The 14,096-nt window shown below is 39.8% G+C and overlaps 1 protein-coding gene across 1 annotated transcript in view; it reads left to right on the top strand.

Annotated features, from left to right (window-relative positions):
• The window catches only part of mfsd13a (major facilitator superfamily domain containing 13A), a 21,887-nt gene extending 8,044 nt beyond the window's left edge, over positions 1-13,843 (top strand). The window contains exons 6-9 of the mRNA XM_061907653.1: positions 3,861-3,957; positions 4,024-4,195; positions 6,031-6,224; positions 6,293-13,843. Coding sequence (XP_061763637.1) covers positions 3,861-3,957; positions 4,024-4,195; positions 6,031-6,224; positions 6,293-6,537 — 708 coding nt within the window. The 3' untranslated portion in view covers positions 6,538-13,843. The remainder of the gene's footprint in view (positions 1-3,860; positions 3,958-4,023; positions 4,196-6,030; positions 6,225-6,292) is intronic.
• Positions 13,844-14,096: the final 253 nt, after the last annotated feature.

Genomic DNA, 14,096 nt, shown 5'->3' with positions numbered 1-14,096 from the left:
CACCTGACATCCACTGTAATGATATCAAGTACAGGAGCGTATCTAGTTGCTACTACTATGATTACATCTACATTTTTTGGCATCACAACTTCTCTTTTCATTTAAAAAAAATTCATTTTATGTTTATAAAGTCGTGGCGCAGTGGGAGAGTGGCCGTGTGCAACCCGAGGGTCACTGGTTCAATCCCCACCTAGTACCAACATCGTCACATCATCGTCACATCCGTTGTGTCCTTGAGCAAGACACTTCACACTTGCTCCTGATTGGTGCTGGTTAGCGCCTTGCATGGCAGCTCCCTCCATCAGTGTGTTAATGTGTGTGTGAATGGGTAAATGTGGAAGTAGTGTCAAAGCGCTTTGAGAACCTTGAAGGTAGAAAAGCACTATACAAGTACACCCCAACCCATAAATACGTCCCTGGACACATGAGGACTTTGAATATGACCAATGTATGATCCTGTAACTACCGGTTCTTGGTATCGGGATGTGTGATGTCATCCAAAACTTATGTCAAGTATCAAAGAAGAAAATAATAAGTGATTTTTACATTTGAACAGAAGTGTAGATAGAACACCTTAAAACAGAAAACAGCGCGACACCTACCCTTTACATCAGTATTTCTTAACCATATCATTATTGGTTTATTGGGTATTATATTTTATTGTATGATCCTGTAACTAATTGGTATCAGATTGATACCTAAATGTATGGTATCATCCAAAACTAATGTCAAGTATCAAAGAAGAGAAGAATAAGTGATTGTTACATTTTAACATAAGTGTAGATAGAAAACAGCGCGACACCTACCCTTTACATCAGTATTTCCTAACCATATTATTATTGCTTTATTAGGTATTATATTTCATTGTATGATCCTCCCACTTCCAAAGACATGCACCTGGGGATAGGTTGATTGGCAACACTAAATTGGCCCTAGTGTGTGAATGTTGTCTGTCTATCTGTGTTGGCCCTGCGATGAGGTGGCGACTTGTCCAGGGTGTACCCCGCCTTCCGCCCGATTGTAGCTGAGATAGGCGCCAGCGCCCCCCGCGACCCCAAAAGGGAACAAGCGGTAGAAAATGGATGGATGGATGGATGTATGATCCTGTAACTACTTGGTATCGGATCGATACCTAAATGTGTGGTATCATCCAAAACTAATGTCAAGTATCAAAGAAGAGAAGAATAAGTGATTATTACATTTGAACAGAAGCGTAGATAGAACATGTAAAAACAGGAAATAAGCAGATATTAACAGTAAATGAACAAATGGATTAATAATGCATTTTTTACAGCTTTTCCCTCATAATGTGTAAAAAAATAATAGTCGTATAAATGACACAATATGTTACTGCAGACTAATTAGGAGTCTTTGTTTGTTTACTTACTACTAAAAGACAAGTTGTCTAGTATGTTCAACATTTTATTTAAGGACTAAATGACAATAATAAACATATGTTTCATGTACACTAACATTGTTTGTTACAATAAAGACAACAATGGCCCTTTTTGTGGTGTCCTTTATTTCGACAAGTATTGAAAACTACCGAGAAATATCGAAATAATTTTGGTACCGGTACCAAAATATTGGTATTGGGACAAGACTGCTGCAGTAGAACTTCAATTACCATCTTGATAAAATGTTCTTAAATCAACAAGTTAATATTGTGAATAAAATTTGTCCATAACAAACAATATAAATAGGAATCATGTGTTCGAGCCCCCACAAAAGAGGAGATATGTGATGCACTACATTGTAATAAATGGTCCAAATAAACTCAACTGATCATTAATTATTCTACTTTCTCTTGTGTTTGGTTGTTGGTACTATTAATGATTGTGTTTCCACAGGTCTGAACATGTTTGGTTGTTGGTACTATTAATGATTGTGTTTCCACAGGTCTGAACATGTTTGGTTGTTGGTACTATTAATGATTGTGTTTCCACAGGTCTTAACATGTTTGGTTGTTGGTACTATTAATGATTGTGTTTCCACAGGTCTCAACATGTTTGGTTGTTGGTACTATTAATGATTGTGTTTCCACAGGTCTCAACATGTTTGGTTGTTGGTACTATTAATGATTGTGTTTCCACAGGTCTCAACATGTTTGGTTGTTGGTACTATTAATGATTGTTACCACAGGTCTCAACATGTTTGGTTGTTGGTACTATTAATGATTGTGTTTCCACAGGTCTCAACATGTGTGGTTGTTGGTACTATTAATGATTTTGTTTCCACAGGTCTCAACATGTTTGGTTGTTGGTACTATTAAGGATTGTGTTTCCACAGGTCTTAACATGTTTGGTTGTTGGTACTATTAAGGATTGTGTTTCCACAGGTCTCAACATGTTTGGTTGTTGGTACTATTAATGATTGTGTTTCCACAGGTCTCAACATGTTTGGTTGTTGGTACTATTAATGACTTGTGTTTCCACAGGTCTGAACATGTTTGGTTGTTGGTACTATTAATGATTGTGTTTCCACAGGTCTTAACATGTTTGGTTGTTGGTACTATTAAGGATTGTGTTTCCACGGGTCTCAACATGTTTGGTTGTTGGTACTATTAATGATTGTGTTTCCACAGATCTCAACATGTTTGGTTGTTGGTACTATTAATGATTGTGTTTCCACGGGTCTCAACATGTTTGGTTGCTGGTACTATTAATGATTGTGTTTCCACAGGTCTCAACACGTTTGGTTGTTGGTACTATTAATGATTGTGTTTCCACAGGTCTCAACATGTTTGGTTGTTGGTACTATTAATGATTGTGTTTCCACAGGTCTCAACATGTTTGGTTGTTGGTACTATTAATGATTGTGTTTCCACAGGTCTCAACATGTTTGGTTGTTGGTACTATTAATGATTGTGTTTCCACAGGTCTCAACATGTTTGGTTGTTGGTACTATTAATGATTGTGTTTCCACAGGTCTCAACATGTTTGGTTGTTGGTACTATTAATGATTGTGTTTCCTCAGGTGTCAACATGTTTGGTTGCTGGTACTATTAATTATTGTGTTTCCACAAGTCTCAACATGTTTGGTTGTTGGTACTATTAATGATTGTGTTTCCACAGGTCTCAACATGTTTGGTTGTTGGTACTATTAATGATTGTGTTTCCTCAGGTCTCAACATGTTTGGTTGTTGGTACTATTAATGATTGTGTTTCCTCAGGTCTCAACATGTTTGGTTGTTGGTACTATTAATGATTGTGTTTCCTCAGGTCTCAACATGTTTGGTTGTTGGTACTATTAATGATTGTGTTTCCACAGGTCTCAACATGTTTGGTTGTTGGTACTATTAATGATTGTGTTTCCACAGGTCTCAACATGTTTGGTTGTTGGTACTATTAATGATTGTGTTTCCTCAGGTGTCAACATGTTTGGTTGCTGGTACTATTAATTATTGTGTTTCCACAAGTCTCAACATGTTTGGTTGTTGGTACTATTAATGATTGTGTTTCCACAGGTCTCAACATGTTTGGTTGTTGGTACTATTAATGATTGTGTTTCCTCAGGTCTCAACATGTTTGGTTGTTGGTACTATTAATGATTGTGTTTCCTCAGGTCTCAACATGTTTGGTTGTTGGTACTATTAATGATTGTGTTTCCTCAGGTCTCAACATGTTTGGTTGTTGGTACTATTAATGATTGTGTTTCCACAGGTCTCAACATGTTTGGTTGTTGGTACTATTAATGATTGTGTTTCCACAGGTCTCAACATGTTTGGTTGTTGGTACTATTAATGAATGTGTTTCCTCAGGTGTCAACATGTTTGGTTGCTGGTACTATTAATTATTGTGTTTCCACAGGTCTCAACATGTTTGGTTGTTGGTACTATTAATGATTGTGTTCTCCCACAGGTGTTTCACTGCCACTTCAACAACAACTTCTTCCCTCTTTTCCTGGAGCACCTCCTGTCAGACAACATCTCCGCCTCCAGCGGCTCCATCCTCCTGGGTAACCATGACAACGCAGCCACGCGACCGTGAGGTCAGACGTTGATGTATGTCTCCCGCGGTGCAGGCATCTCCTACGTGGCCCCCCACCTCAACAACCTCTACTTCCTCACCCTGTGCCAGCGCCACGGGGTCTACCAGGTCATCCGCTGGCTCTTCCTGCTCAAACTGGGACTGAGTGTGGCCATGCTGCTGGCGGGGGCCGACCACGTCTTCTTGCTCTGCATCTTCATCGCCAGGTGCCTGGGGAGGTCCTTAGGGGGGAACCCATCCCATATTAACATTCTGGGCTCTAGTTAGGGGGACCCATCCCATAGTAATATTTTGGGCTGTAGTTAGGGGGGGGGGGACCCCATCCCATATTAACACTGTGGGCTGTAGTTAGGGGGACCATCCCATATTGACATTGTGGGCTGTAATTAATGGGGAACCCATCCCATATTAACATAGTGGGCTGTAGTTAGGGGGACCCCATCCCTTATTAACATTGTGGGCTGTAGTTAAGGGGTGGACCACCATCCCATATTAATATCATGGGCTGTAGTTAGGGGGACCCCATCCCATTTTAACATTGTGGGCTGTAATTAGTGGGGATTCATCCCATATTAACATCCTGGGCTGTCGTTAGGGGGGACCCCATCCCATATTAACATCGTGGGCTGTAGTTTGGGGGACCCCATCCCTTATTAACATTGTGGGCTGTAGTTAAGGGGTGGACCACCATCCCATATTAATATCATGGGCTGTAGTTCGGGGGGACCCCATCCCATATTAACATTGTGGGCTGTAATTAGTGGGGATTCATCCCATATTAACGTCCTGGGCTGTCGTTAGGGGGGACCCCATCCCATATTAACATTGTGGGCTGTAGTTTGGGGAACCCCATCGCTTATTAACATTGTGGGCTGTAGTTAGGGGGTGGACCCCATCCCATATTAATATCATGGGCTGCAGTTAGGGGGACCCCATCCCATATTAATATCATGGGCTGTAGTTAGGGGGACCCCATCCCATATTAACATTGTGGGCTGTAATTAGGGGGTGGACCCCGTCCCATATTAATATCATGGGCTGCAGTTAGGGGGACCCCATCCCATATTAACATTGTGGGCTGTAATTAGTGGGGTGGACCCATCCCATATTAATATCATGGGCTGTAGTTAGGGGGGACCCCATCCCATATTAATATCATGGGCTGTAGTTTGGGGGACTCCATCCCATATTAACATTGTGGGCTGTAGTTTGTGGGGACCCATCCCATATTAACATCCTAGGCTGTCGTTAGGGGAGGACCCCATCCCATATTAACATCGTGGGTTGTAGTTTGGGGGACCCCATGCCCTATTAACATTGTGGGCTGTAGTTAGGGGGTGGACCCCATCCCATATTAATATCATGGGCTGTAGTTAGGGAGACCCCATACCATATTAACATTGTGGGCTGTAGTTAGGGGGTGGACCCCATCCTATATTAATATCATGGGCTTTAGTTAGGGGGGACCCCATCCCATATTAACATTGTGGGCTGTAGTTAGGGAGTGGACCCCATCCCACCCTCCTATTAATATCATGGGTTCTAGTTAGGGGGGCCCCATCCCATATTAACCTTGTGGGCTGTAATTTGTTGGGGACCCCATTCCATATTAACATCCTGGGCTGTCGTTTGGAGGGGGACACCATCCCACATTAACATCGTGGGCTGTAGTTAGGGGAACCCCATCGCTTATTAACATTGTGGGCTGTAGTTAGGGGGCGGACCCCATCCCATCCCATATTAATACCATGCGCATATTAACATTGTGGGCTGTAGTTAGGGGGGACCCCATCCCATATTAACATTGTGGAGTGAAGTCAGGGGGCACACCCCATCCCATCCCATATTAATATCATGGGCTGTAGTTATGGGGACCCCATCCGATATTATGATCATGGGCTGTAATTAGACTTTGGAAACATTGTGTTGAGAAATGTTGCAGAAGTAGAAGTGAGAAGTTCCTGGCAATCTTCATGTTGGTTAGAATGTCCAGGATGGATGTTTGTAGTCCAGTCCCAGAACCGAATGTGTGCTCCCGCAGTAACCGGGTGTTCACGGAGGGAACGTGCAAGCTGCTGAAGCTGGTCATCTCCGACCTGGTGGACGAGGACTTTGTGGTCAACCGCCGGCAGCAGGCGGCGTCGGCGCTGCTTTTTGGGATGGTGGCGCTGCTGACCAAGCCCGGCCAGACTTTGGCGCCGCTCCTGGGCACGTGGCTGCTGTGCGCCTACACAGGTACTGCCGGCCAACGCCACCGACACCACCGTCCGTGTCTGCACGGCTCACTCCCTTCTGCTTCTCAGGTTACGACATTTTCCAAAGGGAACCCGCCGAGGACATTCCGGGACCCCTCGTGGCTCCGGGCTCAGGGACCCCGCCTCTGCGCCTGGGTTGCTTCCACATGCTGGTGTTTGTGCCCATCACCTGCGCCCTGCTGCAGCTGGCCGCCTGGTCTCGCTTCACGCTGCACGGGCGCAAGCTACAGGCCATCAAGAGCTCCAGGCAGGGTGCCCAACACGGCGGCCTGGTGGACATCAAGGCCATCTGACGGCGCAGGGAAGTCCGGTCTCAAACAAACGTTTTCAAAACCAATACATTACATTAGGTAAACATTCGGTCTCCCCTCCCATTTGGTTAGCATTAAAGGTCCTAGGGACCCAAAAGGGTGTAGTGGAAAATTTCTGTCCTAGGGTTACCTCTAAACTAAATGCATAGGGAGGGACACGACATGAGAGGTCAAGTCACCCTGAACATTGGACAGTTACATAAGTTGTTATTACAATCAGGCAAACAGGGAGTGTATAAATGAGAAGGGAAGACCAAGCCTGATGTGCGCTCTTTCTTAATTCCTTCACGAGGGTGCACCATCTTTCGTCTCCAGAGACACTCTGTTTTCATATCGATTCAATCCAACTTTGTACTATCTGATTATGAGTAATTAAAACTGTTGGAACAAACTCTTTATTGTTCCTGTTTAAGATTCGGACTTTTTGACCACATAAAATTGGCGTCCCCGTACAGGTGCACCCTCGTGAAGGAATTAAGATAGAGCACACCCCAGGCCTGGTCGTCCCTTCTTATTTATACACTCCCTGTTTGCCTGATTGTATCATAACAACTTATGTAACTGTCCAATGTTGACCTCTCATGTCGTGTCCCTCCCAATGCATTTAGTTTACAGGTAACCCTAGGACGGAAATGTTCCACTACAAGGGTCCCAGTCATTAAACTGTTGAAAACAATATTTTGTTATACCTTCAACACTTAAATATCTATAGCTCAACTTCAAAACTATCTGTTGCCAAAGTGTTACTTATTTTTCTTCTGGTTTTTTTGCCCAAAACCTCCAATTTATGTAATAAACCAAAATATTCAAGATGTGAAGTAATGGTAGCCGTAAGTACGTAAATAATTCATAACAACAATAATTCGTATTCATTATTGTTTTTTGACCGAGTAAATCGAAAAGGCCTCCACTCATACAATTATTAAAAGTAAGTCGTATATCAATATATTTTATTTTTACTTTCAACACTTAAATCCTCGAAGCAACTTCCGATCTATCTGTAATCTTAGCCATAAATACGTAAATAATTCATAACAACAATGCCCATCCATCCATCCATTTCTACCGCTTATTCCCTTTTGGGGTCGCGGGGGGCGCTGGCGGCTATCTCAGCTACAATCGGACAGAAGGCGGCGTACACCCTGGACAAGTCGCCACCTCATCGCAGGGCCAACACAGATAGACAGACAACATTCACACTCACATTCACACACTAAGGACCATTTAGTGTTGCCAATCAACCTATCCCCAGGTGCATGTCTTTGGAAGTGGGAGGGGCCTATCCCCAGGTGCATGTCTTTGGAAGTGGGAGGGGCCTATCCCCAGGTGCATGTCTTTGGAAGTGGGAGGGGCCTATCCCCAGGTGCATGTCTTTGGAAGTGGGAGGGGCCTATCCCCAGGTGCATGTCTTTGGAAGTGGGAGGGGCCTATCCCCAGGTGCATGTCTTTGGAGGTGGGAGGGGCCTATCCCCAGGTGCATGTCTTTGGAGGTGGGAGGAAGCCGGAGTACCCGGAGGGAACCCACACATTCACGGGGAGAACATGCAAACTCCATACAGAAAGATCCTGAGCCCGGGATTGAACCCAGGACTGCAGGACCTTCGTATTGTGAGGCAGACGCACTAACCCCTCTCCCACCGTGAAGCCCTTAACAGCAATGCTTCGTAATCAATTTTTTTTTTGGACTGAAAATCCAATAGGCCTCTTCTTATAAAATAGTTAAAAATAAGTCATATATCAATATTTTAATTTTTACTTTCAACACTTAAATCCTGGAAGCAACTTCCGATCTATCTGTAATGTTAGCCATAAATACGTAAATAATTCATAACAACAATGCTTCGTATTCAATGTTGTTGTTTTTTACTTTGAAAATCCAAAAGGTCTCCACTTATAAAATAGTTAAAAATAAGTCGTATGTCAATATATTTTATTTTTACTTTCAGCGCTTAAATTTATGAAGGAACTTCCGATTTATCTGTAATCTTACCCATAAATACGTAAATAATTCATAACAACAATGCTTCGTATTCATTATTGAATATTATAGAATTATTCAAAATAAGTCGTTTATCAATATATTTAATATTTACTTTCAACGCTTAAATCCTTGAAGCAACTTCCGATCCATCCGTAATGTTAGCCATAAATAGGTAAATAATTCATAACAATGCTTCGTATTCATTATTGTTTTTGGACTGAGTAAATCCAAAAGGCCTCCACAATTATTAAAAATAAGTCATAAATAAATATATTTAATTTTTACTTTCAACGCTTAAATCCTTGAAGCAACATCCGATTTATCTGTAATCTTAGCCATAAATACGTAGATAATTCATAACAACAATGCTTTGTATTCCTAATTTTTTATTAACTGTATAAATCCAAAAGGCCTCCACTTGTCAAAAAGTTAAAAATAAGTCGTATATCAATATTTGTTTTTTTTTACTTTCAACGCTTAAATCCTTAAAGCAACTTCCGATCCATCTGTCATGTTAGCCATAAACACGTAAATAATTCATAACAACAATGCTTCGTATTCATTATTGTTTTTTGACTGTGTAAAACCAACAGGCCTCCAATCATAAGAGTTATTAAAAATAAGTCGTTTATCAATATATTTAATATTTACTTTCAACGCTTAAATCCTCGAAGCAACTTCCGATCCATCTGTAATGTTAGCCATAAATACGTAAATAATTCATAACAATGCTTCGTATTCATTATTGTTTTTGGACTGAGTAAATCCAAAAGGCCTCCACAATTATTAAAAATAAGTCATAAATAAACATATTTAATTTTTACTTTCAACGCTTAAATCCTTGAAGCAACATCCGATTTATCTGTAATCTTAGCCATAAATACGTAGATAATTCATAACAACAATGCTTTGTATTCATAATTTTTTATTAACTGTACAAATCCAAAAGGCCTCCACTTGTAAAAAAGTTAAAAAATAAGTCGTATATCAATATTTCTTTTTTTTTTTACTTTCAACGCTTAAATCCTTAAAGCAACTTCCGATCCATCTGTCATGTTAGCCATAAACACGTAAATAATTCATAACAACAATGCTTCGTATTCATTATTGTTTTTTGACTGTGTAAAACCAACAGGCCTCCACTCATAAGAGTTATTAAAAATAAGTTGTTTATCAATATATTTAATATTTACTTTCAACGCTTAAATCCTCGAAGCAACTTCCGATCTATCTGTAATGTTAGCCATAAATACGTAAATAATTCATAACAATGCTTCGTATTCATTATTGTTTTTGGACTGAGTAAATCCAAAAGGCCTCCACAATTATTAAAAATAAGTCATAAATAAACATATTTAATTTTTACTTTCAACGCTTAAATCCTTGAAGCAACATCCGATTTATCTGTAATCTTAGCCATAAATACGTAGATAATTCATAACAACAATGCTTTGTATTCATATTTTTTTATTAACTGTACAAATCCAAAAGGCCTCCACTTGTAAAAAAGTTAAAAAATAAGTCGTATATCAATATTTGTTTTTTTTTTTACTTTCAACGCTTAAATCCTTAAAGCAACTTCCGATCTCTCTGTAATGTTAGCCATAAATACGTAAATAATTCATAACAATGCTTCGTATTCATTATTGTTTTTTGACTGTAAATCCAAAAAGCCTCCACTCATAAGAGTTATTAAAAATAAGTTGTTTATCAATATATTTAATATTTACTTTCAACGCTTAAATCCTCGAAGCAACTTCCGATCCATCTGTAATGTTAGCCATAAATACGTAAATAATTCATAACAATGCTTCGTATTCATTATTGTTTTTGGACTGAGTAAATCCAAAAGGCCTCCACAATTATTAAAAATAAGTCATAAATAAACATATTTAATTTTTACTTTCAACGCTTAAATCCTTGAAGCAACATCCGATTTATCTGTAATCTTAGCCATAAATACGTAGATAATTCATAACAACAATGCTTTGTATTCATAATTTTTTATTAACTGTACAAATCCAAAAGGCCTCCACTTGTAAAAAAGTTAAAAAATAAGTCGTATATCAATATTTCTTTTTTTTTTTACTTTCAACGCTTAAATCCTTAAAGCAACTTCCGATCCATCTGTCATGTTAGCCATAAACACGTAAATAATTCATAACAACAATGCTTCGTATTCATTATTGTTTTTTGACTGTGTAAAACCAACAGGCCTCCACTCATAAGAGTTATTAAAAATAAGTTGTTTATCAATATATTTAATATTTACTTTCAACGCTTAAATCCTCGAAGCAACTTCCGATCTATCTGTAATGTTAGCCATAAATACGTAAATAATTCATAACAATGCTTCGTATTCATTATTGTTTTTGGACTGAGTAAATCCAAAAGGCCTCCACAATTATTAAAAATAAGTCATAAATAAACATATTTAATTTTTACTTTCAACGCTTAAATCCTTGAAGCAACATCCGATTTATCTGTAATCTTAGCCATAAATACGTAGATAATTCATAACAACAATGCTTTGTATTCATATTTTTTTATTAACTGTACAAATCCAAAAGGCCTCCACTTGTAAAAAAGTTAAAAAATAAGTCGTATATCAATATTTGTTTTTTTTTTTACTTTCAACGCTTAAATCCTTAAAGCAACTTCCGATCTCTCTGTAATGTTAGCCATAAATACGTAAATAATTCATAACAATGCTTCGTATTCATTATTGTTTTTTGACTGTAAATCCAAAAAGCCTCCACTCATAAAGTTGTTCAAAATAAGTCGTATACCAGTATATTTAATTTTTATTTTCAACGCTTAAATCCTTGAAGCAAATTAGGATCTAGCTGTCTATTATTTACATTTTTGATGAGTAAAAGTAATAAAATAATACAAATATTAACATAAACGTACATGTCCTTAATGTTGCATATTTTGTGTTTTGGCCATAAACTGGGTTTTTCTTTTGGGGGGAAAAAGGAGCAGAAATGTCAGGTCTATTTACGTTAAGACGGCTGAGATTGCCCGACTGAATGTTTCTAGCAAGGTAACTCAGGTCAGGCACCCTAAGGTAAGCTAGGAGTCCCCAGGATAGAGTGGATAACCAGCTGCAGCTAGGAGAGAATCACCAAAAGAAAAGAGACAGCAGTCAAGACTCTGTTGGTATGCTCTGAAGAGATGCTTCAGTGCTGGGTATTTATTGAAAGCAGACGCGGCTGAGATATGAGCTGGGTGACGTGGTGAAATGGGCTATGTTTTGCAAACACACATTCCTGTATTGTCTTCTTGTATGAGACTTGGTACAGGTTGTACTGTCTTCTTGTCAGCCGGTGGCTCCTTACAGTGCATGCATTGTTCTAGTGAGTATCGAGGCAAATTACAACGTGAGAACTATTCTAACGGTGTGAGACAAATCAGCATGAACTAGAATAATAGAATAGAGTTTTATTGTCAATATTGCAATGAACAGGTTCAAAGAACAACGAAATTGGAGCAGCTCCTCCTAAGGTGCATATACAATATGGTAGTATAAATAGTAAAAAAAAAAGAGAGAGATGACAGATGTATCTATGTATATGTATATGTATCCACACGGATGCATATCTGCATGCATATGAATACATATACACACATACATAAAACATTATTGCACATTGTAGTCCGAAAAAATAGAAAAAACATTTAAACATTACACATGAGGACATGATGGACATATTGTGCTCACTCAGTGCCTGTTTAATGCTACTATGGCTCTTGGGTAAAAGCTATTTTTTAGTCTATTGGTGCTCCCTTTTAGCACCCTGTAGCGTCTGCCTGAGGGTAGCAGTTCCAGGTGGCTGTGCCCGGGGTGGAATGGGTCTTTCAGGATGCTCTGTGCTTTCCTGAGACAGCGGGAGCTGTACAGGTCAGCCAGGGGGGGGAGGGGGCATCCGATTAACTTCTGGGCGGTCTTTATGACTCTCTGGAGCGCCGTTCTCTCTGCGGCCGTGCAGCTGCTGAACCACACGCAGATGCAGTAGGTCAGGATGCTCTCAATGGAGCACCGGTAGAAGGACACCAGCAGTTCCTGTGAGAGGTGGTTGTTCCTGAGTATTCTCAGGACGTGCAGTCTCTGGTGTGCCTTCTTGATGGTAGCCGTGGTGTTGGTGCTCCAGGATAGGTCGTCGGCCAGGTGGACTCCCAGGGAGCGGAAGTCGGAGACCCTCTCCACACAGTCACCACTGATGATCAGGGGAAGGATGTCCGTTTTTTTCCTCCTGAAGTCTATGACCAGTTCCTTGGTCTTGGAGGTGTTCAGGGCCAGGTTGTTGACTTTGCACCAATCCGACAGCTTCTCCACCTCATCCCGATATGCAGCCTCGTCTCCCTCCGAGATGAGCCCCACTACGGTGGTGTCATCCGCAAATTTGATGATTGAGTTGCTGGAGTGGGCAGGTGTGCAGTCGTATGTGTAGATGGAGTAGAGAAGGGGGCTCAGCACGCAGCCTTGTGGAGAGCCGGTACTGAGGTGCAGGCTTGATAACTAAAGCATATCTTACATAAAACCTATCAAAATAAAAGCATTAGTTAGTTGGGAAGGTGATAAATAGACATGGAAGTGTTGAAAGTTTAAAAAAAATAATACTAATCTGTGACTTATCTTAACACTTTAATGACTGAGAACAGGACCTTTAAAGTTAGTCATTTTCATTCCACTTTTTAAAGAAAAATAGTATTTTAAAAATGTGCCGTGGGCCGTTCAAAAACCTGGCTGCACTTTGGACACCCTGGAATAGAGGAGAGGAGAGGCAAGCAGCACAAAGACACTTTTTGTCCACCTTTTTACTAAGATGACTGAAGTGGGCACACAGCCACCAGCTTTGTGTACTGCCATGTAAAAAAAAAAAAAAAACAGCACAGTCGCTGAGTCCATTGAGTAGAACCTAAATTAATATTTTCAAACAAATGAAACCTGCCTTGTTTTTTAACAGAGCATTGACATATATTTATACTGTAACACATCACACATATTTAACTTGTTGGAATATCAAGTGAAGAACAAGACTGCACATCTTATTTTCTCTTATTGTGTTTAGGCTTCAGGAAAGTGGAAGCAGACGACTTCCTGTTTACACACACACACGTGTTCAGTGTGTTGGAAATGATTGTTTTTGCACAAAACTGCCAGTTTGTCTGTTGGACTTCTTCTTGTGATGATAGTGATTCTCTTACTGCCACTTTTTAATCAGCTGACTTGTTTTGTATTCTTCAAACTATTCTACCGCAAATATGTGCCATTACCAAAAAATAAACCTCATACCAAAACGATTTAATAGTCCGTCTTAATATTATTATAACTAATATACAAACCCCGTTTCCATATGAGTTGGGGAATTGTGTTAGATGTAAATATAAACGGAATACAATGATTTGCAAATCCTTTTCAAGCCATATTCAGTTGAATATGCTACAAAGACAACATATTTCATGTCCAAACTCATAAAAAAAATTTTTTTTTGCAAATAATCATTAACTTTAGAATTTGATGCCAGCAACACGTGACAAAGAAGTTGGTAAAGGT

The sequence above is a fragment of the Nerophis ophidion genome, linkage group LG08 (assembly GCF_033978795.1).
Source record: "Nerophis ophidion isolate RoL-2023_Sa linkage group LG08, RoL_Noph_v1.0, whole genome shotgun sequence".
Taxonomy (NCBI): Eukaryota; Metazoa; Chordata; class Actinopteri; order Syngnathiformes; family Syngnathidae; genus Nerophis; species Nerophis ophidion.
Note: the sequence above shows the minus strand (reverse complement) of the source record. Positions and strands in the feature narration are given on the sequence as shown.